General features: G+C 42.2%; 1 protein-coding gene and 1 long non-coding RNA gene across 2 annotated transcripts in view; one reads left to right on the top strand and one right to left on the bottom strand.

Annotated features, from left to right (window-relative positions):
* The window catches only part of TRPM1 (transient receptor potential cation channel subfamily M member 1), a 144086-nt gene extending 122147 nt beyond the window's left edge, over positions 1 to 21939 (top strand). The window contains exons 25-27 of the mRNA XM_063449141.1: positions 10946 to 11148; positions 12251 to 12383; positions 19108 to 21939. Of these exons, the coding sequence (XP_063305211.1) occupies positions 10946 to 11148; positions 12251 to 12383; positions 19108 to 20401 (1630 nt within the window). The 3' untranslated portion in view covers positions 20402 to 21939. The remainder of the gene's footprint in view (positions 1 to 10945; positions 11149 to 12250; positions 12384 to 19107) is intronic.
* LOC134603305 (uncharacterized) lies at positions 10914 to 23734 on the bottom strand. The gene is made up of 2 exons (XR_010090460.1): positions 23665 to 23734; positions 10914 to 11098 (listed from the first exon to the last, which is right to left on the bottom strand). It is a non-coding gene; the product is annotated as an uncharacterized LOC134603305 (long non-coding RNA).
* Between the last annotated feature and the right edge of the window lie 201 nt (positions 23735 to 23935).

Below are 23935 nucleotides of genomic sequence, written 5' to 3'. Positions count from 1 at the left end.
GATGTGACCATGTTATCTTTCTAATTAAAGAGCCACTTTGTAGGTCACGGGATGAGTAAAAGGTATAATACTTTTCCATACGGTGGAGGGTCCTCCAACAGTCTAATAATTTATACTTATAGAAAAGGGCTTGAATCCCCCCCAACAGGCCAGAAGATGTGATTCCCTCTCAGAAGTATCTGCAAGTGCATCTAGTGGTAGGTTGTAGTCTTCCCCAGCCACTAGAGTGCCAACTTCAAAGGTCTTTAGTTTTCTTAGAACCTTTCTCAGAAAGAGTTTTTGGCCTCTGTTGGGAAGATAACAATTTGCAATGGTATACATGGTATCACATATTTTTCCTTTCAAAAATAGGAATCTACCCTCTGGGTCTGCAAGCTCCTCAGTGAGGAGCAAATAAAATAGAGAACACTTTTGTACTGGCAATAGCTGCCCTCTGTGCTTTTTTTTTTTTTTAATTCTTTATTTTGGTCACTCAGCGTGTGAAAAAGCATCAATACAATATGTGGGCTATCGCCCTCAAAGTTCACATTCAATCAAAATAGTGTTGCTAGTGGCTGGAACATGTTGCCACACTGAGTGAGGTTTTTTTGTTTTTGTGTGAAAAACATGGTAGGCAACAACATTAACAAGCAAACATATTAAACATATTATTCCCTGGGCACAAGTATAGGGCATATTCAGAAATTGGGCTTACTAGTGTGAGCTTAAGTGCTCCAGGTAACGGTGGTGGCCCCCTCCGGGGACTACTAATGGTAGGTAAACTGAATCAGCCTGGGTGGGGGGGGGGGGGATATCGGAGCCAGCGTGATACTAAATTTCTCCAACTTATATCTGCGCTTAGTATGGGCCCTTTGGTGCGTGGCTCTTCTTTAAGAGAGGGAGGCTATATACGGAGTGGGACAGTGGCCCATTCTAGCTGGGCTGGGTACGGCATTTTAAAAATAAGAGATAAAGAGCTGTGAAACATAAACAAAAACAACGTGCCATCATTATTATCATTCAATAAAATAACAAGTATAACGTATTGAGTATAGTCACTGAGTGTAGCGGCGGGATCAGTGGCATCCTACGGGATGGAAAATCGTCCTGTTTAACCCCTTCAGGTTGTGTTGCCTGCTGGTGTAGCGCGCCGGGACGATCTAGGCCCAAATTCCCGTACTGTGGTGGGGTCTAGCCGGGTCAGGGTGGTCGTGGGTTCGTTCTGCAGGGCGGTCAGGCCCAGCCGAGCCAAATAAGTGTCCAGTTCCTGCGGATTCTTTGCCCGGTATACAGTCCCTTGGAAGGTGAAAGTGACGAGTCGCGGTGTTCCCCAGTGGTACTGGATATTGTTGGTTCTCAGGTGTTGCAGGTGCGGTTGAAGCGATTTGCGCCAACTTAGTGTGCTCTTTGTATTTCAGGAAACAGTGTTAGCTGAGAGTTCTCAAATAATAGAGGGGTTTTCCCCCTGGTCGCAGCCATGACTGCGGTCTTGTCTTGGTGAGTATGAAATTTCAGGATGAGGTCAGCCGTAGTGGATGGCGGTGCGTTTGCCGGTTTGGGCAGGCGGAACAGGCCGTCGAACTTCACAGTTTTAGCCTGTTTCGGCTGTAACAGCGTTGCTAACAGGCGCCTTACGTAGTGTGGGAGATCGGAAAGCCCAATATCATCGGGCACTCCTCTGAGCTTTATGTTGTTTCTCCGTCTGTGTTCCTCCAATGCTTCCATTTTTTCTGCCGTGTCCAGTTGCTGTTTGCGGAGGTCTGACAGGCTCAGTTCCAAGGTGGTTAGTCGTGCTTCTTGGGCGCTCGTGGTGGACTCTAGAGAGGTAAGCCTAGTATTGGCTCTTTCCATTGCCTCCTTAAAGGTTGCCCGGTCGGTAGCCAAGTCCCGCCTGAGTTCCGTGAACATTTTTGTAAACAGGGCTGCGGTGACTGGTTCCCCTGCTGGGGCTGTTTTGGTTGTGTGTCCAGTAGACTGGGCTGCCACTGCCCCTTCTCCCAGGTCCGGATAGAAATCCTCTGAGGAGTCAGAGTACTCAGCTTCCCCCAGTGCCATTTTCTCCCATGCGGCCTTCTGCGAGTTCCGCAGGAGTTCGACGATATCCTGGCTGAAAGGAGGTTTGTCCGGCCTCGTCTTTTTATTTTTCTTGCCCATCTGTGTTTCCCCCACCTGTGGGCTAGCTTTGGGAGAGGTAGGTGCCCGATCTCCGCCGGTAAATCGGGTATTTTGCTCGTGATGGCACGGAGCTAAGCCCAGTGCGTCTTTGCTGGTCTGCAGCTGGCTCCGCCCCCCCCGCCCGCCCTCTGTGCTTTTAAGTCCCATAGTACTCTGGTTCTCTTATTCGGGGAGTCAGGCCTTTGGCATTGATGGATACTATGGTCAACTCTTTGAGTCCATAGAGGAGAGGAGATGGGAGGAGGAGAGAAAGGAAGATGAAAGGTAGAGCAGGCAGTAAGACAAATTGCAAGGGAAGTGTGCCCAAAAATCTGGTAATTAGAGGCTAGTAAGAAGGTCCCCTGGAAACAGATCAAGGTAACACAGCATCTGAAATGGGGATAAGAGTTGTGATCACTAGCCAATAGTGTAGATAGTGTAGTTCATGTGTGAGAGCATGAGCGTTATTAACAAACTGAGGGATCTAGATCTAATCACAGATATATATACAGAAATCAATGTATCCAGTATCAGGCTTCGTGAGGTATTTCAAGAGTATTGGTAGTGAATTTCAAATTTAAGCCCACAGTAGGTGAACTGAAAGTATAGCTTACTTTGATATTTTTTCCTGTTTGGCTATTTTGACTTTGAATTTAAAATTCACACTAATTTTAGTAGGGGCGCCAACCAGGATATTTCCTGGTGGTTTGCCCTTGTCTTGGGCCGCAGCGCTGGGCAAGAATCTCTTGAGCCGGCCCAAAAGTGGGGGCGCCCAGAGGAGCCCTGTCACAGGGGGCCCAGGAGGTGGCCATCTGATGCTGTCCTTCTTCAATATGGCAGAGCGGGCACCTGCTTACCTAGAGGGCAAGTGCCTGCTCTGCGAGAAATGCCGGAGGAGAGGGGGACAGGACGCAGGCTGCTGTATTGTGGGTGGCGAGGGAGGCTGTTCTTGCAGCTTCTCACTCCTCCCTCACGCTCCCTCTGTGATGCCGGGAGCCAGAATATTACGTCATTCCGGCCCCGGCATACTAAACTGTACGCTGGAGGTGTGAGAAGCTGCCCCACACTGGACCCCAGGGAGTCCAGGAATTTGTAGATTATAGTGCGGTGTAAGTGACAGAGACCTACACCTATAAGTGGAGCGCTCAAACACATATACAGCTTACCAAACGTTATTCCGTTCAATGATGCAGTATAAAGTACATGTCAAAAAAATACAAAAAGATACAATATAGTGCAGATGGTATATAAAGTGGCAGTGCAATAATAATAGTAATATTGTAGTGAACTGTACACTCACATTTCAAGGAGCCTGTATATAGAAACACTGGCTCCGTATTGAGGCTTGTGTGCTTATTATGGTAGCACCACCCTTCTACTTCGACTCGGAGTAATTCTCAAAGACATAAAAGAGAATGGACCAATGTGTAGATTTTGGCAATAAAAGAACACAGGTATGTGTTAATAAATGTGGTGCTCACCTGGTCCTGAGCCTATGGATCCCGGCTCTAGGTATATAAGTTTAATGCCAATTCAAATGGGGATGGCACTACCCATATGAGGATTCCTTGGAGGCTCCAAAAAAGAACTTGGATAGGATTTTAAAAAGTAACACATTTATTTATATATAATAAATTAAAATAAATGTGTCTATAAAAAGTCCTCAATAAAAGTCCTTTAAAAATGGCCAATACGCGTTTCACTCTCAAAATAGAGCTTCTTCAGTCAGCTGTAATGTTGGTCCTCTGAATCTTCATTTTTAAATGTCTTTTGGGTCTTCCCCTTTAATGAGTTAAGTACATCATGTCCAACCACAGTGAAGTTTACATTCTCCCTATGTGGGGAGATGTGTGTGTGTGTGTGTATACCTTTAATAGGTGGAAATTCTCGGCCCCTTCATTTGTTATTATTCTCATTGGTGGGCAGTGGTGGTTGGCGGAAGTATTCTAAAACTATCTGGGCGGTTGGCGGAAGTGACGTCATGAGCCCACGTGAGCGTCACTCAGCCGCTGCCCGAAATCTCCTGAACACTCCGACCCTGCCGCACATCTCTCATGCGTGCAGGTCGGAGGGAGGGGGTTGTGGCATGGGAGGGGGTGGTCCGCGGGCATGCCGATGCATCCCGCCCCTAAGGCGTGTCGGCATGTCCTATAGCTCCTCCCCCTCCAGTCTGATAGACTTATACCATGTGCAGAAAATGAAATAAAAAATGAAATAAAAAGTGGAATAGAGAAGGGAGGAGAATAAAATAAAAACGAAAAAAGGGTTATACAGCAATAACAATAAGCATAATTGTATATCCAAGAGTTTATATGGTACAAATATAAATAGTGATTTAAAGTGCATAAAGTGCATATAAAGTGATGAATATATTTAGAGTAAAAGTGTTAGATTAATATGTACTAAGATAGATACCCTTATGGATATTACATATATCCAATAGGGGTTTAAGTTTATATTTATATTTATATTATTATGTGGTATTCACAATGGAAAATGGGTAATACACCACTAAGTATGGAGGTGAAATATATATTGTAAAGAAGGGTAAATGTATACATTGGATACAATAAAAAGGGGAATATTATGAATAACAGAAAAAAATATATGAATGAGCGGATAAAATATACCTGTTTAAATAAAATGGCAGAGTTCAAAGTCTACATTCAAACCCCGGGGTTTCAAAGTCCCGAGGTTGAATATCCACCTCATCTCGCTCTGTCCTAATAATTTATTAAGGTCCCCTCCTCGCCAGTTATCCTTAACCTTATGTATATCCATGAATTTAAGTTCTGTGGGGGTCACTATTATGTGCCAGGGTAAAATGGTGTGATACACTATGTCCCTCAAATTTTTTCCTAATGTTTCTAGTATGTTCTTCTATCCTGGTATGTAGATTTAGTTTAGTGCGTCCCACATATTTCAAACCACAAGGGCACTCCAATAAGTATATTATAGTCTTTGAATGGCAGGTTATAAGGTCTTTAATGGGGAATTCCTCATTATTATTAAAATTCTGAAATTTTTTGATGTGTCTTTTTTTATTGTTTGTATTCCTACATGCTAAGCATTTACCGCATCCATAAAAGCCTTTTCCTTTGTCTAAAAAAGTGGTAGTCTTTGTTTTCTTAATGTGGTTTTTTACCAGGAGTCTATTTAGGTTAGCAGCGCCACTAAACACTATTTTGGGTTTTGCTGGCAAAATTTGAGATAGGGCATGATCTTGTAATAAAATGGGCCAGTGTTTGTTTAAAATTTTCCTTAGTGCCTTATTGCCTTATTTTTCCCCATGGCTAAATAGTGTATCCAAGTCCCAACTCATACGTATTCAAAGAAATTGCACGGATGAGGATAACTTTAAAGAACAAGTGGACAAACTAATTATTTATCTGTTGGATAAGGGTTACGAGAAAGAAAAACTAAAAGAAACTTATACACAAGTCTCTAAGAGTCCACAAAGCACTTTACTACAGGAAAAGAATAAAACACAAAATAAAGGTGAAGTTAACTTACCCATTATATGCAATTACAGCCACAACAATAAGGCACTAAGGAAAATGTTAAACAAACACTGGCCCATTTTAGGCAGTAGACATGTGCAATTCATTTCGGACCAAATAGGAATTCGGACGAATTTCGGGCAATTCGGACATTTGCGTACTTCCGAATGTCCGAATAGTCGAAGTGCCGAATTACCGAGGTCCCGAAATAACCGAATTAACCGAATTTCCGAAGTGTCGAAGTGCCGAAGTCCTGAAGTGCCGAAGTCCTGAAGTGCCGAAGTCCTGAAGTGCTGAAGTGCTGAAGTGCCGAAGTTGCCGAAGTTCCGAAGTGCCGAATCACAGTATTGCCTAAGTACTAATATACTTACCCAGTGGAAGAAGAAGAATGTTACACTGTATACAATTTTAAATAAAAAGTATACAAACATAGCCAGAATTCAGCTGTAAGCATTTGCAACACTTACAACAATCAAGTAACATACATTCATATAAAATGTAAGTTACTTGGCCAGTCAGTGTAATGACAGGAATTAAAGGGACACTCCAGGCACCCAGACCACTTCTGCTCATTGGAGTGGTCTGGGTGCCAACTCCCACTACCCTTAACCCTGCAAGTGTAATTATTGCAGTTTTTCATAAACTGCAAAAATTACATTGCAGGGTTAACTCCACCTCTAGTGGCTGTGTACTAGACAGCCACTAGAGGTCACTTCCTAGTTTCTAGCACAGGTTTCCTGTGCTAGAGCGTCGCTGGACGTCCTCACGCTGTGTGAGGACCTCCAGCGTCGCTCAAAACCCCATAGGAAAGCATTGAAATAATTTTTCAATGCTTTCCTATGGGGAGACGTAATGCGCATGCCCGGCATTTCCGAGCATGCGCATTAGGTCTCCTCGGCCGGTGGGCGAGATTAGTCTCGCCCACCGGCCGACGTAATCACAAGGAGGAGCGTCGCGGAGGCGGAGACAGCGGCGAGGGACATCGCCGCTGTCCCAGGTAAGTGACTGAAGGGGTTTTCACCCCTTCAGTAACCGGGGATTGGGGGGTGGGAGGGAGAGGGACCCTCCAGTGCCAGAAAAACGGATCGTTTTTCTAGCACTGGAGTTTCCCTTTAATAAGTAGATAACTTCCTAATTCCCACGGTATTAGGGAGCTATCTACTAAAAGGCTGAAAGACCTGAAGATTACTTAGTATTAGTAAATTATGCCCCTACTCGCTACACCGCGAGTAGGGGCATGCCTATTAAACAGTGAGCAGCCTGTGACTGCTCGCTGTAAAAAACAAAACAAAAAAACGTCCCCCTCCCCCTCCTAACCTGAAGGGGGGACCTATTGCCCCCCCCCCAGCCCCCACCCCTGAACGGTGAGTGGGGGCCCTAAAGTGAAATAATGGGGGGACCTAATGTCCTCCCCCCTGGCCCCCCCTCTGAGCGGTGGGTGGGGGCCCTAAATACTAATTAGGGGGGACCTAATGTCCTCCCCCCTGGCCCCCACCCCTGAGCGGTGGGTGGGGGCCCTAAATACTAATTGGGGTGGACCCAATGTCCTCCCCCCTGGCCCCCACCCCTGAGCGGTGGGTGGGGCCCTAAATTAGAATGAGGGGGGACCTAATGTCCTCCCCCCCTGGCCCCCACCGCTCAGGACATTAGGTCCCACCTAACTAGCATTTTAGGGCCCCCACCCACCGCTCAGGGGTGGGGGCCAGGGGGAGGACAATAGGTCCCCCCCAGTTTGTATTTAGGGCCCCCACCCGCCGCTCAGGGGTGGGGGCCAGGGGGGAGGACATTAGGTCCCCCCCCCCAATTTTTATTTAGGGCCCCCACCGCCGCTCAGGAGTGGGGGCCGGTGGGGAAGACAATAGGTCCTCCCCCCTTTTTTTACTTTAGGGCCCCCACCCGCTCAGGGAGGGGGGACCCTTTTTTATTTATTTTTTCTAAGTAATTTTTACTTAGTATTAGTAAATTTGGCTGAAAGACCAGTTTAGGTCTTTCAGCCTTTTGGTAGATAACTCCCTAATACCGTGGGAATTAGGGAGTTATCTACCAAGCGGCTGCAACAAAAGTCCCGAAATGCCGGAGTTCCGAAGTTGCCGAAGTTGCCGAAGTGGCGAAGTTGCCAAGTGCCGAAGTGTTCAAGTGCCGAAGTGCCAAAGTTGCCGAAGTTCCAAAGTGTCGAAGTGCCGAATTGCCGAAGTCCCGAATTGATGAGGTCCCGAATTTCGGAATGCCGAACCGAGTCGAATATTTTCCCCATGCACATGCCTATTAGGCAGTATGTGTGTGTGGATGAACGTATTAGGCAGTATGTGTGTATGGATGTAGGTATTTGGCAGTATGTGTATATGGATGCATGTATTAGGCAGTATGTGTATATGGATGTAGGTATTAGGCAGTATGTGTGTATCGATGTAGGTTTTAGGCAGTATGTGTGTATGGATGTAGGTATTAGGCAGTATGCTCCTCACAATAGGTTAGTCTTCAAACTAAAAGAAATTGGTCTAGATGAATATTCTTGTTCTTGGGTAGAACATTGGCTTAAGGATAGAGTACAACGAGTTGTCATTAATGGTACATTTTCAGGCTGGACAAAAGTGGTAAGTGGTGTCCCTCAGGGTTCTGTTTTGGGACCACTTCTATTTAACATATTTATAAATGATCTTGAAATAGGCATTGCAAGCCATGTATCAGTGTTTGCAGATGACACAAAACTTTGTAAAGTAATAAAATGTGAGCAGGATATTGCTTTGCTGCAGAGGGATTTGGATAGATTGGGGGACTGGGCACTAAAATGGCAGATTAAATTTAACGTAGAGAAATGCAAAGTTATGCACTTCGGGGTTAAGAATGCACAAGCAATTACACATTAAATGGTAGTGAATTAGGGATAACCACACACGAGAAGGATTTGGGAATTGTTATAGACAACAAATTAGGTAGCAATATGCAATGTCAATCTGCGGTTGCTAAGGCCAGTAAGGTTTTGTCACGTATAAAGAAGGGCATAAATTCTCGGGATGAAAATATAATTTTGCCTCTTTTTAAATCGCTGGTAAGACCACACCTTGAATATGCTGTGCAATTGTGGGCGCCTGTTCTAAAGAAATATATCATGGCACTAGAAAAAGTCCAGAGACAAGCTACAAAATTGATAAAAGGAATGGAGCATTTTAGTTATGAAGAAAGGTTAAAACATTAAATCTGTTTAGTTTAGAAAAACGGCGCCTGAGAGGGGATATGATAACTTTATACAAATATATTCGGGGCCAGTACAAGCCTTTATCTGGAAATCTATTCATAAACAGGGCTATACATAGGACACGGGGTCACACATTTAGGCTGGAAGAAAGGAGATTTCATCTAAGGCAGAGAAAAGTTTTTTTTTACAGTAAGAGCAATAAGGATATTGAATTCTCTGCCTGAAGAGGTGGTTTTGTCAGAGTCATTACAGATGTTTAAACTGCAATTGGATTAATACCGTATATACTCGAGTATAAGCCGACCCGAATATAAGCCGAGGCCCCTCATTTTACTCCAAAAAACTGGGAAAACTTATTGACTCGAGTATAAGACTAGGGTGGGACTAGCAGCAGCTACTGGTAAATTTCTAAATAAAATTAGACCGTAAAAAAATTATATTCATTGAATATTTATTTACAGTGTGTGTATATAATGAATGCAGTGTGTGTGTGTATGAATGCAGTGTGTGTGTATGAGTGCAGTGTGTGTGTATATGAGTGCAGTGTGTGTGTATGAGTGCAGTGTGTGTATGAATGCAGTTTGTATGAGTGCAGTGTGTGTGTGTGTATGAGTGCAATGTGTGTGTATGAGTGCAGTGTGTGTGTGTGTGTGTGTGTATGAGTGCAGTGTGTGTGTGTGTGTATGAGTGCAGTGTGTGTATGAGTGCAGTGTGTGTGTATGAGTGCAGTGTGTGTATGAGTGCAGTGTGTGTGTATGAATGCAGTGTGTGTATGAGTGCAGTGTGTGTCTGAGTGCAGTGTGTATGAGTGCAGTGTGTATGAGTGCAGTGTGTGTGTGAGTGCAGTGTGTGTGTATATGAGTGCAGTGTGTGTGTATGAGTGCAGTGTGTGTGTGTATGAGTGCAGTGTGTGTGTGTGTGTGTTGCAGAGCCTTGGTGGGGGGGTGGGCATTTTTATTATTATTATTTTTTATTATTATTTTAATTTTATTTTGTTAAATTATTATTATTTTTTATTATTATTATTTTATTTATTTTTTCGTCCCCCCTCCCTGCTTGATACATGGCAGGGAGGGGGGGCTCTCCTTCCCTGGTGGTCCAGTGGCATTGGCAGTTCAGTGGGGGAGGGGGGCTGGCAGAGCTGTTACTTACCTCTCCTGCAGCTCCTGTCAGCTCCCTTCTCCTCCGCGCCGGTCCGGTCAGCTCCCCTGTCAGCTCACACTAAGTCTCGCGAGAGCCGCACTATGACCCCGTGCTGAAAAACTCGGCTTATACTCGAGTATATACGGTACTTACAAAAACATAACATACAAGAATATAATTTCTAATTAGTGGGGTAATAGCTGCTTGATCCAAGGACATCTGACTGCTATTTTGGGGTCAAGAAGGATTTTTTTCCTAGTTTGTGGCAAAATTGGAAGCGCTTCAGACTAGGTTTTTTGCCTTCTTTTGGATCAACAGCAAAAACAATTGTGAGGAAGGCTGAACTTGATGGACGCAAGTCTCTTTTCAGCTATGTAACTATGTAAGTGTGGATGCATGTATTAGGCAGTATGTGTGTATGGATGTAGGTATTAGGCAGTATGTGTATATGATGCATGTAGTATGTGTATATGGATGTAGGTATTAGGCAGTATGTGTGTATCGATGTAGGTTTTAGGCAGTATGTGTGTATGGATGTAGGTATTAGGCAGTGTGTGTTTATGGATGTACACATTAAGCAGTATGTGTGTATTAGGCAAAATTAGGCCAAAATAGCTGATCTAGAAGAATTCTCCAATTCGGCTACAGTCACAGTACAGCTGTTTTTGCTTAATCTTTGCAATTTGGTTTTCAACTCACTGCAATTCAGAGTTTAGTTAATAAACCTCTGTGAGACGGTATTTGCTTTCATGAAGGGGCGGCAAAATGGATCTTTTCCTAGGGGGGCGAAAATCCTTGCACCGGCCCTGGTAATGTTATGGAGACAAGGGTGGTTAGAAAAAGTGAACATGAATCTCACTTAGAAGAGAATTAGTAACATCTTTTCTTTTTCATAAAGCCTTTTTGTGTCTAGAGCAGGAAATGAAATGAAATCTAAAATATTAAATATGAAATCTCATTTATTTTCATACAGCAATACATTTTTTGAAGTAAAGTCGATTTCAAATCAAGTTTGGAAGTTCCAACGTTACCAGCTCATTATGACATTTAACGATCGCCCTGTTCTGCCTCCTCCTATGATCATCTTCAGCCATCTCTATATTATTCTCAAACGGATTTGCTGTCGCTGCAGGAAAATTCATGAAGGGGATCAAGATGAGCGTGACAGAGGGCTAAGTAAGTTAGAAAGGTTAAATTATTACACGAGTCAAACTAGACAAAATCCCTACAGCAGATCTTTCCATCTTTCCATTTCCCTTAATTAAATCGACTCATTCTTTCCTCAACCAACTCCCCTTTCCTTATCACAGTTTCTCACATTCCATCACCTCTTACATTTTCTCTTCCATCTCGCCTTGCCATTCGTACATTTCCATTCACTTTCTCTTTACATTTCCCCTTTATCTCTCCCCAGGTGTCAAGTCCTGGGAAAAAAAAAGTGTAGGAACTTACTCAAGATTTCCACCACCCCTAGATGGGTGAAATGCCCTGTGTTTGTTTTGCACAGCACAAGCTAATTTAATACATTGCTGGCACTGAATTTGCTGGTTTCTCATCTCAGGTGTATTCATAAGTGCGATACCAAAAAAATAAAATGGACAGACCTGGCGTGTGTGTTGGAGGGGCTGATTGTGTTGACATGTGTGTAAAGGGGTCTGTTAGTAGTGTACTATGTGTAGCTATGGGCTGTAGTGTGTGCGCGTGCACATGTATAGGGGCTGTAGAGATTGTGCGTGTGTTGACAGGGGCTGTAGTGTATGTGTATAGGGGTTGTAGTGCCTGTGTATAAGTGTGCATGCGTATGTAAAGACTGCAGTGTTTCAGTGTATGTGTATTGGGGTTGCATTGTTTGTTTGTATCACGGGACTGTAGTGTGTATGTATGTATATAGGGGTTGTAGTGCCTGTTTATAGGGGTAAAGTGTGTATGTGTGTGGGGATCAAGTGTGTAGTATAAATGGGGGTGAAGTGTGTGTGGAAGGGGTTATTGCATGTATGCGGAGAGGTGTACTGTGTGTATGGTACTCTGTGTGTGTGGGGTAAGGAAGGTTAGCTGCACAATACAGAACAGGTTTTAGGGTCTGCACCCAAAATACTATAGAAACAAATGTTATAAAAATAAAATAAACAAACATAATATAACATAATAGTTCTATTAAAAACAAGTTATATGTAACCATAATGTTATAAAAACAATTACTGGTAGCAAATGAGGTCGCTGGGATAGTCTTCACATGAAGCCAACAAGTGTTGTCAATTTACTTTGTAATTCCTTTCAGAACTGTTTCTAAATGATGAAGAGTTGAAGAAATTGTACGAGTTTGAAGAGCAATGTGTGGAGGAGTATTTTCAAGAAAAAGAAGATGAGCAGCAATCTTCCAATGATGAGCGGATTAGGGTGACATCTGAAAGGTAAATTTACTTGGTTGAAGGAATCTGCCATTAAGTTGGTATATAACACTGCCTACATTTACTTGCACACTTTTTAGGTTACAGGTGCTTCTCAATCCTTTAGTGTTGGCTTAATGCAGTACTATTACCCCCAGTGGTGTATTTTGGATTGGTGCTGCCCTAAGCATGACGGAACACGGGAACCCCCTAATTTAAATTTACACGCCCCTTCCTGCCAAGGCCACACCTTTTCTTGTTAACTAACACACATTTTGACGGAGAGACACACACTGACACTCACACTCACGGACAAGCACACGCTCAGATAATCTGACATACACACACACACACACTGATTTGACACGCAATGACAGACACATACAAAAGCACTGGCAGATGCACACACGCACTGACAGACAGGCACAATCACTCAGACACACACATTCACTGACAGATACACACACATTCACTGAACGACAGACACACTCACTCACTCACTCACTCACAGACACTAACTGACAGCATACACACACATTCACTAACAGACACTCACTAACAGACACACTGACAGATATACACACACACATTCACTGACAGACACACACAAACTCACTGACAGACACACACTCACATAATGACAGACACACACATTATTTGACCGACACACTGACAGATAAACACACACACACACACACATTCACTGACAGACACACACACTCACTGACAGACACGCACACACTCACTAACAGACAGACAAACACATTCACTGACACACACACTCACTGACAGACGCACACACACATTTACTGACAAACACACACACACACATTTTCCCCAACACTACTTTTGGGAAAGCTGGGAGGGATTATTTACCTGAAGTCCAGTGGGGCTGCTGGGCTTGCGGGCTGGCCGGTGGGCAGGAAAGCAGGCGGGCGGCCAAAGTAGACAGCGAGGGATACTCCTGGCATCAGTCCGGCTCCTGGCATCCTTTCTGCTCAACTCCCTCGCGCACTTCAAAGGATGCCAGACTGATGTCATATTCCATCTCCCGGCATCACTGCGGGTCGCGCAAGAGAAGCTGAGAAGGGAGAGCTCAGGGGAGAGTGCCCCCTCACCGCCCACTCAGAAATGGCTGCCTGCCCTTGGGGGCCCCAAAGGTGGCAAGCTGGCCAGCTATTGGGGCCCCATAAAACAAGGAAAACGAGGCATTATCCTGGAATTTTGGGGCCGCAGTTTTGCCGCCCCTTGGAAAGTGCCGTCCAAGTCAAATGCCTTGTTGGCCGCATGGTACATACACCCTGATTACCCCCCTGAAAACCCATTTAAGAGATATATAGAGAAAAAGTAGGGACTACTACTTTGTCTCTGTATTTCTCCTCTGCTGACTTTTTTAGACTCGGGGCAAAGTCTAAGTGTCAATCCCAACAGCCATCACCAGTGATGACTGCGGGGAATTGACTGTGTCTATGAAGGATCTTGCAAGATCCTCAATGCTGTTCTTTTGCGTACAAGAGTACAGCAGTGACGTCGGCTCCCGGGATGGAAGAGCCAGATTAAGATGGCTGCATCTGTGAGGAACAGGTACTGGTAAATAAATATCACAAATATCTGCCCCTGCCCTCCTCAGCCACCGGATCACCAGTGGCAATGTCGTCATCATGGGTCTATATGAATTCGGCACAGTCCCCAGATGATGACAGAGCCACTTTAAGCATAACATACTCAAATGAATAACGCTTTTATTGCATAAGTAGATATTATTATGTCGGGTGAACCTGTCATGACAAAATATTCATGTCTGCTAGTAGTCAGTTCATATTAAAACTACAGCGCTGAAGCAAAACTCTTCAACTGGGAATCAGTAGCAAGTTCTATTGCTGCATCAACATACAATACAAACAAAAGAAAATGAGATTTCCCATATAAATCAGCTTTTGGAAAAATGTAAAACACCTTTATTTCTTGATCAAGACATTCGGCTAGGACACCGTAGGGAAGTAGCATAGACAGAAGGCGCTAACACATGTTGTCTCTTAGTGGCACTCATCAGAGATTAAATATTATTGATCAGTTATTAATGCTGGATTGTAATTTTTTTTTTTTTGGACATTCTTTATTTGAAAGATTTTTATATAATACAATTGTAAAAACAGTATTATAGATTCAAGTACTCAAAATATGAAAAATAGGATCTACAAGCACATAGAAGTCAGAAGAATGGATTAAGAGAATAACTAGTTAACGACTTTGCACAGGGAAGATTTTCCACCTACTGATGGTAAATGGGCCAGTGAAAACACAAAAGCAAGAAATGAAATAGCAATATTATTTATTTTTTCCCCTTATTTTCCCTCCGTATCAGCTGTAGTACTAGGCTCTGTAGCCAATGAAGGTCCATGTGTTTTTTCTCACTTTTCTCTCTCCCCCCTCCCTCCCCGCCCCTCTTGACATTCTTTATTTCCTGGTTTTCAAATATTGTACAATACAACACTTACACCAGTGATTACAATATTGTGAGTGTGGTACAGGAATCTTGCTTGAGTAAGGGTTACACCGTCACAGTTTGCATTTGTCGATATGTATGCTTTTTATTGTAGTATATTGACAGTGTTGGGTTTTGCCTTTGGTTGTATAAGGTGTTGAAGTCCTACTCTGGGTTTGAGTTCTTTCCATTTGAAGTGCACGATCGCCATTGTCAGTGTTTCCGTAATGGTCTGGAAGAGGTACAATGCTTTTGGCAGCAAGGTCATGTTTACTGTGTTGCAGCGACTGAACCATGTTGATTGGACCATGTTTTTAGTTCCTTTGTCAGAGACCGTAAAAGTGGAGTGAAATTCAGTGAGTACAGATCCCGTAGTATCAGGATTCTGAGGTACTTAATGTGTGATGGGCACCATCAGAAGAGGAAGTTCTACATTAGTCTGTCTGCCTACTGTCATTCTAGTGAAATGTTTAACATTTCCGACTTGTCTTTATCAATTTTAAGGTTGCTCAAGGTGTCCATAGAGTTCCAGTTCTTTGATTATGTTTGGTAGTGTTACGTGTGGTTTGGTCACTAGAAACAGCATATCATCTGCATAAGCAACAACTTTGATGTTTAGGTGCGCAGGCCTGATATGTTCGGATTCTGGCGAATGGCCTCCAGGAGTGGCTCCAGGGATAGAATGGACAGGAGTAGGGAGAGGGGACACCCCTGTCTGGTGCCATTGGTGATGTTGACTGGAACCGTCAGTGCCCCTTTGACACGGACTCTAGCACTCGGGCAGGTGTATAGTGCCTGTACTCCTTCAGGAATGTGTTACCCAGACCCATCTTCTGCAGCCCAGCATGCATGTATTGCCAGTCCACCCGGTCAAAAGCCTTCTCTGCCTCGGCGGAGAGAAGTAGCATTGGCTGTCGCTGGGACCTTGCCACGTGTATTGTGTTCACCACATGGATGGTATTATCTTTAGCTTCCTGCCCTGGAACAAAGTCGCTTTGATCCGGGTGCACCAGCATCCTAACCACACGTTCAAGGCGAGTCATTTAGCATACAGTTTAGCATACAGTTTTGCATCTGAATTGAGCAGTGAGATGGATCTGAAGCTGGAGCATGGTTCTGGGTCTTTTCCCTCTTTTGGTAGTATTGTTATGTGCGCCGCCCGAGTGTCTGCTTGAGGTTTGCGTTGTAAGTTTTCAAAAGCTGCGGCAGTAGGAAATCCCTGGAGACCTTGTAGTATTTCAGTGTTAGACCATCTGGGCCGTGGGCCCTTCCGGTTTTGGATGACTCTACTGCTGTCTGCAGTTCCTCAATGGTAAACTCTTCATCTAGTTATTCTGCCCTTTCAGGTGGGACTTTTTTACGAATTTTATTTGCTAAATATGTTCAAATCTCAGTCGCACGGCCGCTCCGCGATTCCTCCGTTATGGGTGGGCTAATGTTGTAAAGGGACATGTAGTAGGCATAAAAATTATTTTGCTATTTCCACGGGGAACTGGGTGCTTCTGTCCCCTTGTGTTCTAATCTTGGGGATGTGGAAGCGTTGTTTAAGTTTTCTCAGCATTCTAGCCAGGAGCCTGCCACACTTGTTCGCATGTCCATAGAAAAATAATTTGGATTTTTGAAGAAGTAGGTTGTTTGTTTGAGTGAGATGAGTGCGGAGCTGGCGTTGTGCTTCGAGTAGGTCTTTATATTCTGTTGCGTTCTGTTCCTGCTTGTGTCGGCCAGATAGGTCTTCTATTCTATTAATTAATTCCCTCACTTGTCTAGCCTTTTCTTGTTTACGATGTGTGCACAGCAATATGAATGTGCCCATGATGCTGCTTTTGTGGGCTTTTCAAATCATGGGTTGTGCAACTTCTGTTGTTTCATTGTCACTGAAGTAGTGGCTCAGAATGTCCCTGATTTGTGTGGCCATTTTGGCGTCCACCAGCGTTGCCTCATTTAGCTTCCAGTGTTGCTGTTTAGGTCTTTGAAGTGGAGTCATCATTGAGATATCCACCGGGGAGTGATCAGACCAAACAGTTGTGCCTATCGCTTCAGTTCGCAGGTGCATTAAGTATTCTTGTGCCACAAGCACGTAGTCCAGCCTAGAGTAAGTATTAAAAGTTGGGGAGTAGTATGTGTAGTCCCGGCCTTTGGGGTGCAGCACCCGCCAGAAGTCAACTAGTCCCATTCGATTTAGGATCGTTCACACCCTTCTGACCTAGAGGAACCGAGCTATGTCTCCAGGAGGTGTCTATCTGTGGTTTTAGGGTCATGTTAAGATCCCCCCATAATTGAGGTCCCATCGCAGAAGTCGGCCAACATGTTGAGTGGTTTCGGGATAAACGCACATTGTCGCTCGCTTGGGGCGTATATGCATGCTATAGTGTATAAGTGTTCCAGTATTGTGCCTTTTAAGAATAGATATCTTCCTTGCTATACTTCACTTGGAATGGGATATTGTGCGTTAACAATATAGCCACTCCAGCTTTTTTGGCTTGCACATTGTGTGCAAAGAATGCTATTGGTTATCCTCTATCTTCCAGGATCGGTGCGTTGTCCAGTTTGAAACGTGTTTCTTGAATAATTTCAATGTTCACTCTATTTGCTCTTAATTCGTGCAAGAGTTGTGAGCGTCTTTCCAGTTTATTTAGCCCGTTTAGAGTGCAGACGTTTAGAGTGCGGACTCTCAGGTTTTGTGTGGCGTATGCTGAGGGATCCATTAGTTCCCATGTCTACAACCGTGTGGTGGCCCGGGCACCGCAAGGGCGCCGAGAGGCAGCACGAGGGATGGGGTAGGGAGGAGGGGGGAAGGGGGGGGGAAGACCGAGGCTAGCAAATGGGAGGGGAGCGGGAAGGGGAAAATAAAAAACAAGACCTCTGGTCTACCCTTTCTGCCAACCTGGACTCACACCTTATTTACAATAGAGTCTGCCTCTGTGGGAGCGTGGATAGCAGCAGTGGTCTCTGCTGCTCTAGTGGTTAGTTATAGAGAAGTAAGTAATGTGTGTTGGCTCGCGCTAGCCTCCGGCCCTATCTCCCCAATTCGGTTCCGGTGTAGTTAGCAATGTAAATGGGTAATGCATAATGCATGGAGTCTCCTACGGCTGGTCACGTTCATAGACAGAATGACATGTCCTAAACGTCACCGTTCTTTTACCCCCTATCCCTCCCCCTTATTTCATCATGTTCAGAGCAGCTACCGCTGTGTACCTTCGTCACAGAGATGCATTGATTCAATACATCTCTATGAGGAGATGTTGTTTAGTCAGGACTGTGTTTAACTTGTGCTGGCTCTGCCCCTGAAATGCCTCCTTATCAGTCTCAGCCAATACTATGGGAAAGTAATGTGATTGGCTCAGAAAATCACGCCTGATCATGTTAGCCAAGAAGGTAGATCAGGGCCAGAGGCAGCAGTTGCAGACGTGAATATAAGTAGGGTTTTACTATATTTAGTAGGCAAGGGAGGGAGGCAGGGGGGCTAGATTGTGTTTTTAACACTATGGAGTGAGGAATACATGTTTGTGTTCTTGACCCTATAGTGTTCCTTTAACCTGTTGTCAAAGAGAGATTATTTATTAACATGCAAAATTATCCAAAGAAATTATGTGTAGATATTTGGAAGTAATAAAAAAAATAGGCAGAATACTCATATGCACAAAATAGAGTAATTAAGAATAATATTAACCTTTGCATGAAATAGAATTAGGAAATCCACTGTTCTTTCAAATATATCAAGCATGAAACAGATTGCCATAGTTTTATAAAAGTGAAAATGGTTAAGTGTGACACTGACAATGTTCTAAAGGAGCAATCAGCGTGGAATGAGCAAGAAAAGTCAAGTGGTTTCCATACTGACTGTACCAATTTTAGAATTTTAGAATTTTGCACCACATTTCTGTTTGTGACACTTTTCTCTTATACATTACTTTAATCATACATTGAAAGGTAGAAAATATAAGAGAAAAAGGAGTCCAGATCTCTCACTTGCTTTGATATCACAGGCAGTGGTTTTACTTTTCCAGAAAAAAAGGTGTCAAATGTATTAATGTAAAATGTGTTTTCTTTGCATTAGAATGGTTTATAACATAAATTAAGTGGCATTGTCAAAATGATTATTTTTTAATGATAAATACAATGTTGTGTGTGTTGCTACACTATATAAATAAATCGTTATGTGCACAGAACCTCATAGACTTTATTTTAAAAGTATAGCACCCAGGTTTAGCTTGTTTATATTGAATTCTATATTTTTGAAAAAATAATTTTTCATTTTTATAGAGTTGAAAATATGTCCATGCGGCTGGAAGAAGTCAATGAGAGGGAGCATTTCATGAAGGCTTCTCTTCAAACTGTAGACCTTCGACTTTCACAGCTGGAAGAGTTGTCTGGCAGAATGGTGAACGCACTAGAAAAACTTGTTGGCATTGATAAATCGGAGTTGATTCATGTCCGTTCCCGAGCTTCCTCAGACTGCGATGCAGCCTATCTCCTCAGACAAGGCAGTGTAAACAGCTCCGATGGTAATAGCATGTACAAATATCAGGTTGAAACAGAGGAGCCAACATGTGATGATAGTGCAAGTCCAGTATCCCCAGCATTGGCCCTTCGGAGGAAAGCCTATTCTTTTGGAATGAAGACAGAGAAAGATGAAGATCAGAAACAACTGGTCCCAAGACAGGCAAGCCTACGCTACACTTCTAGTGCTAACACTGTTACAGCAAAAGACTTCAACGATGTTAACTTAGGGATCATTTCACAGACGACAAGACCTATTTCCTGCATGGATATTTGGAATCAAGATGTTAATAAGCAGCTTATAAACAGTGAAAATACAATTTGCCAAAGTTCTAAGCAAACAGATGACCTTTTCAATGGCCAATCAGTAGCAGGAATCACATCTACTAGCTCCGCAAGGTTCTCAAATTCCCACCTGACAGTAGAAAGGACAAAGTTGGAAGCAACCATATCATATCCTTTGGAGAAGTCGAAGGCTATGAAATATTATCCCGGTGAATCAATTAACACCTGTCAAACAACCATGACTAAATCTAGAAGTTTCATATTTACACAGGGAGGAAAACTAGTCGGTGGAGTTAACAACTGGACAGCAGAATATAGCACTATCTTGGATCAATTAAGCCCAACTACAGTGGAAGAGTGGGCCGAAAAGTTGAATTCCCAAGGAAGGGATTCTTGCAAACAGAGTCCAGAGATTCCAAGCCTGGAATCAGAAGCTGAACTTGAAGCAGAGTTGAAACCTTTATTGACAGACACAGAGGATGACAGCGACATTGGAGAAATAGGAAATAGTGCCTCTTATCCTTGTACACCTTTCAATGAAAGAATAGAGACCGAACACCTACTGTCTGTGAAGCCAGACAGGACTTGTGGCTTTGCGTCTCCAAGATCAAAGAGTTTACATAGTCACTCAAAGAAGTCTCGCTCCATAATGGATAAGTTAGAGAGACCCGGCCACGCCAGTAGTGTAATGAACATTGTAGTGGCATGCGGTAGTGCAGTAGATGACACAAAATCAAAGCAAGAAAATGCCTCCACAGAAACAGAATGTTAAAATGGTATATCGCATAAACACTGTCCATAATAGAGTACTTACAAAATCTTAAACTATAAAAATATGTCATTTGTAACCACTAATAAAAATTATGTTGTTGCTATGAGATACATTTCCTAACGGAGTGTAAAGTAAGACAGAGTATATAGCATTGTTACAAACAGAACATGTTATATGGTATCATGTCAGTGTAAACTAAGACAGAGCGACAACTTGCAAATATACAGTTGGTAATATAAGCTAACCCTTTGTTTTACAGATCAATGCATTCCAATGTTGTTACTTACATTGATGGGTGTAAAAATATTCTTGCTAAACTACTTTTTTTAGTTAGCTGAGTATGCCACTTTAAGTATACCACTATTGACGTATGTGATAAAATGGAACACTGAATAACCAGTTGTTATGTAACTTTACATATTGTGTTGAGAAACAGGCTATGTCCTCACACTGATTTTGGGACGTGTGGCAATCAGGCAAAATTTGTGACAGTTGGTCTGCAGGACATAGATTCCAATGTTCAAACCATCCAAGCCAAATCTGGACAGTTGCCAATTATGCTTAAAGAGCAGATAATACATTTTGCAGTAATAATAAGTGCACTGAATGAACCTGTTACTCATAAATATTTGGGGCAGATACTGAGAACATATACCAATTATCTCTATATGGTGTTTGCAAAATTGCAAAATGAATAGTTCGGTAGGTCTGCTGCTTCCGCTTTCTGTGACATCTTCTGGTAAGCATGGGTGACTTCCATAATTGGTGATATATGTATGCCCTCTTTTTGGGATGGGTGAGCTGTGTCCTAGGTGGCTATATTTGTCTTGGATGACTTCTGTCTAGACTGGATGAGCTCTATTTAGGATGAGCTACCTCTTTCTGGGATAGATGAGATCTCTCATGAGTGAGTGACCTCTCTCTTGTTTGGAAGACCTTTCTCTAGATTCGATGAACTCCATATGGAATAAATGATCTCTGTGGATGAGCACATCTCAACAGGATGGTGAACTTGCTCTTGCCCGTAACTTGCTTCTTGAATTATATTTAAAAGTCTTTTGAACCAGATGAAAGTGCAATAGAAGGAAGTATAATGCTGTTGATGTGCACAAGTTGCTTCTTAACTAATTTGTTATTGTGTCATTAACATCATACCTACATTAAATGCTTATAAATTGAATGACAAATAAGCCATTGTAAATTTTGAAAAAGCAAACAAAAAAAAATCTTTAGCAGAACCATAGTTAACTTTTATTAGCCATATGGTTGTGCCAAAATTAGAGGAATTGATAGTTCCTTTTTAATAAGACATTTTATTGGTGGAAGATGGAGTCAACTCAAGGAAGTGCACACTGCTAGAATAGAACATCTTGCTCCTCCTAGGCCTGTGACAATACTTTAGAATTTCACCAGTCACCTTACGTTGGTCATTAGTTGCAAGACAATGAGATCTGTGACAATGTTCTCTCTCTTTCAAAATGTTATTTTTCTACTTTTCTTCTACAACAGGGGTAGGCAACCTTAGGCACTCCAGACTACACCTCACACAATGCTCTTACATCCATAATGCTTGCAAAGCATAATGGAAGGTGTAGTCCAAAACATCTGGAGTGCTGAATGTTGCCTATCCAAAAAAATGTTTGCTAGTAAGAAAAGACGTCACATAATTCATATATTTTTTGCAAGTAATCCGTGTCATTTATGTTAAAAAACAAGAATACACTGCAAGAATAAAACTGCATTTTGCTCATGTAGTCTACAGTGCAGAAAAGACGACTGGCTGTCATTTTACTTTTTCACAGAAAAAAAAAACATACGGTACTTACTCTTTGCGCACAAACTACATTTGCTACACAATGTAGTTACAATTACAAACTATAAAAATACCTATAAAGTTCAGAACATACTTTTCCCCAAATCATTTTGAGTGACAGGTTTATTATAAATAGGGAGCGATCCTGGGACAAAGTTCTAATATTCTCTTAGCATACATGGTAAGGCACTTCAAATTTAGAACTTTGCATTAGAATAACTCTCTAAATATAATTTGAAATATTGTCACGTTTGAATTCTGTATCCATATTGATATTGCTTTTCACATGTATTTACTGCTTAAATACTGTAATTCGGCACATGGTGGAAATGAGATGATAAAGAGTTATTTTAATATTAATTTAAGGTTCCCTTAATATAGAAGGATTTTGTGTTGTTTATATGTCCAAATACTTGCTGCTAATGAAATTATATAATAAACAGAATATAATGTAGACTTCTACGGAATTAAAGCCATTTACAAGTTTGTTCAATGAAGTGTGAATTGCCAGGTATTTCTGAACTAAGCATCATAGACTTTGTATTTATTTTTTTTTCAATTTGGCTATTTTTGCGTAAAACGTGAAATTCACTTTGAATTTAGTTTAAATTCCTGACAAGTCACAGTTTATTGAATAAGACTGTCACACTGAAAAAGGCTGTAGTTATAGCCTGAATACATTTACAGAGACTGACTGCTTCCTTCTTGTCAACTATAATGACGACTGATTTCAATGAGTGGACAGCTCTATTGTCCCCATGATACAGAGGATTCTATTTACAGACCTTTAGCCAGTTCATGTCATGTGAGAAATTTAATTGAACATAAATGCTGCCTTAACCCTTTTCATTCCAGGGCCGATGTGCTGCTTGTCCTACTGGCTTTCAGTGGGTTAATATGTATGATTAAATAAACATGTCAAGTTTCAGAAAAGTCTTTATGGTATACAGCATTTAAGATCTCGAAATAACATACTTCACATCACATTTGCATCATAATGGTATCAAAAGCACAATGTAAATGACCCGCAAACTGACGTTTTTTTCTGCAAAAAAAAAAAAAAATCATTAAACTTATTTAAATTTTAAATTGTGTTCCTGGTTTTGATGTTGATGATATACTTTCTTTTTTCACATTTTACCTTAATAATGCAACGTATACAGAACTTTCACTGAATGTGCACTATATGTATCTGTGATGATACACTGACAATTCTTAACCACTCGTTTATTTCGAATCTGTTGGAAATTCTTTCTTTGTTGTCATGGTTCTGAGAAGACAATAGCATTCCAATGGAAATTAGTTCTTTTGAATAAACATCACTTTTAGGGGGAAATGTCACTTGCCACAATCTTTAATATTGTTTTTAATTGATCCTGCATTTAACAAAAATGTGTTTGAAAGGTTTGAAACAAATAAAGTTTAATGAATTTAATGAAAAACACTCTACCTCTTCATCCTGCAATTGATCGCCTCCATCTTAGCTCCCTGTCAATTATTGTTACAAGCTCAGTCCTCTGCAAAACATAGAGAAAAGAAAACAATAAAACAACATTTCTATTTATCCTTCTTATTTGCAATGCGTGCCCTGATTTTGCCCGGACTGAACTGGATTGCATTATCATTTACTAATTTGAAAAATAAACAAAAAAGAAAATGGTGCGTCACATGAAAAATAAAAGTTAGCCCGAGTTATAAGTGACTTTCAATGGAATTTTTTA

The sequence above is a fragment of the Pelobates fuscus genome, chromosome 3, assembly GCF_036172605.1.
Source record: "Pelobates fuscus isolate aPelFus1 chromosome 3, aPelFus1.pri, whole genome shotgun sequence".
Taxonomy (NCBI): domain Eukaryota; kingdom Metazoa; phylum Chordata; class Amphibia; order Anura; family Pelobatidae; genus Pelobates; species Pelobates fuscus.
The sequence above is the reverse complement of the archived record's forward strand: the minus strand, read 5'-3'. Positions and strand labels throughout refer to the sequence as shown.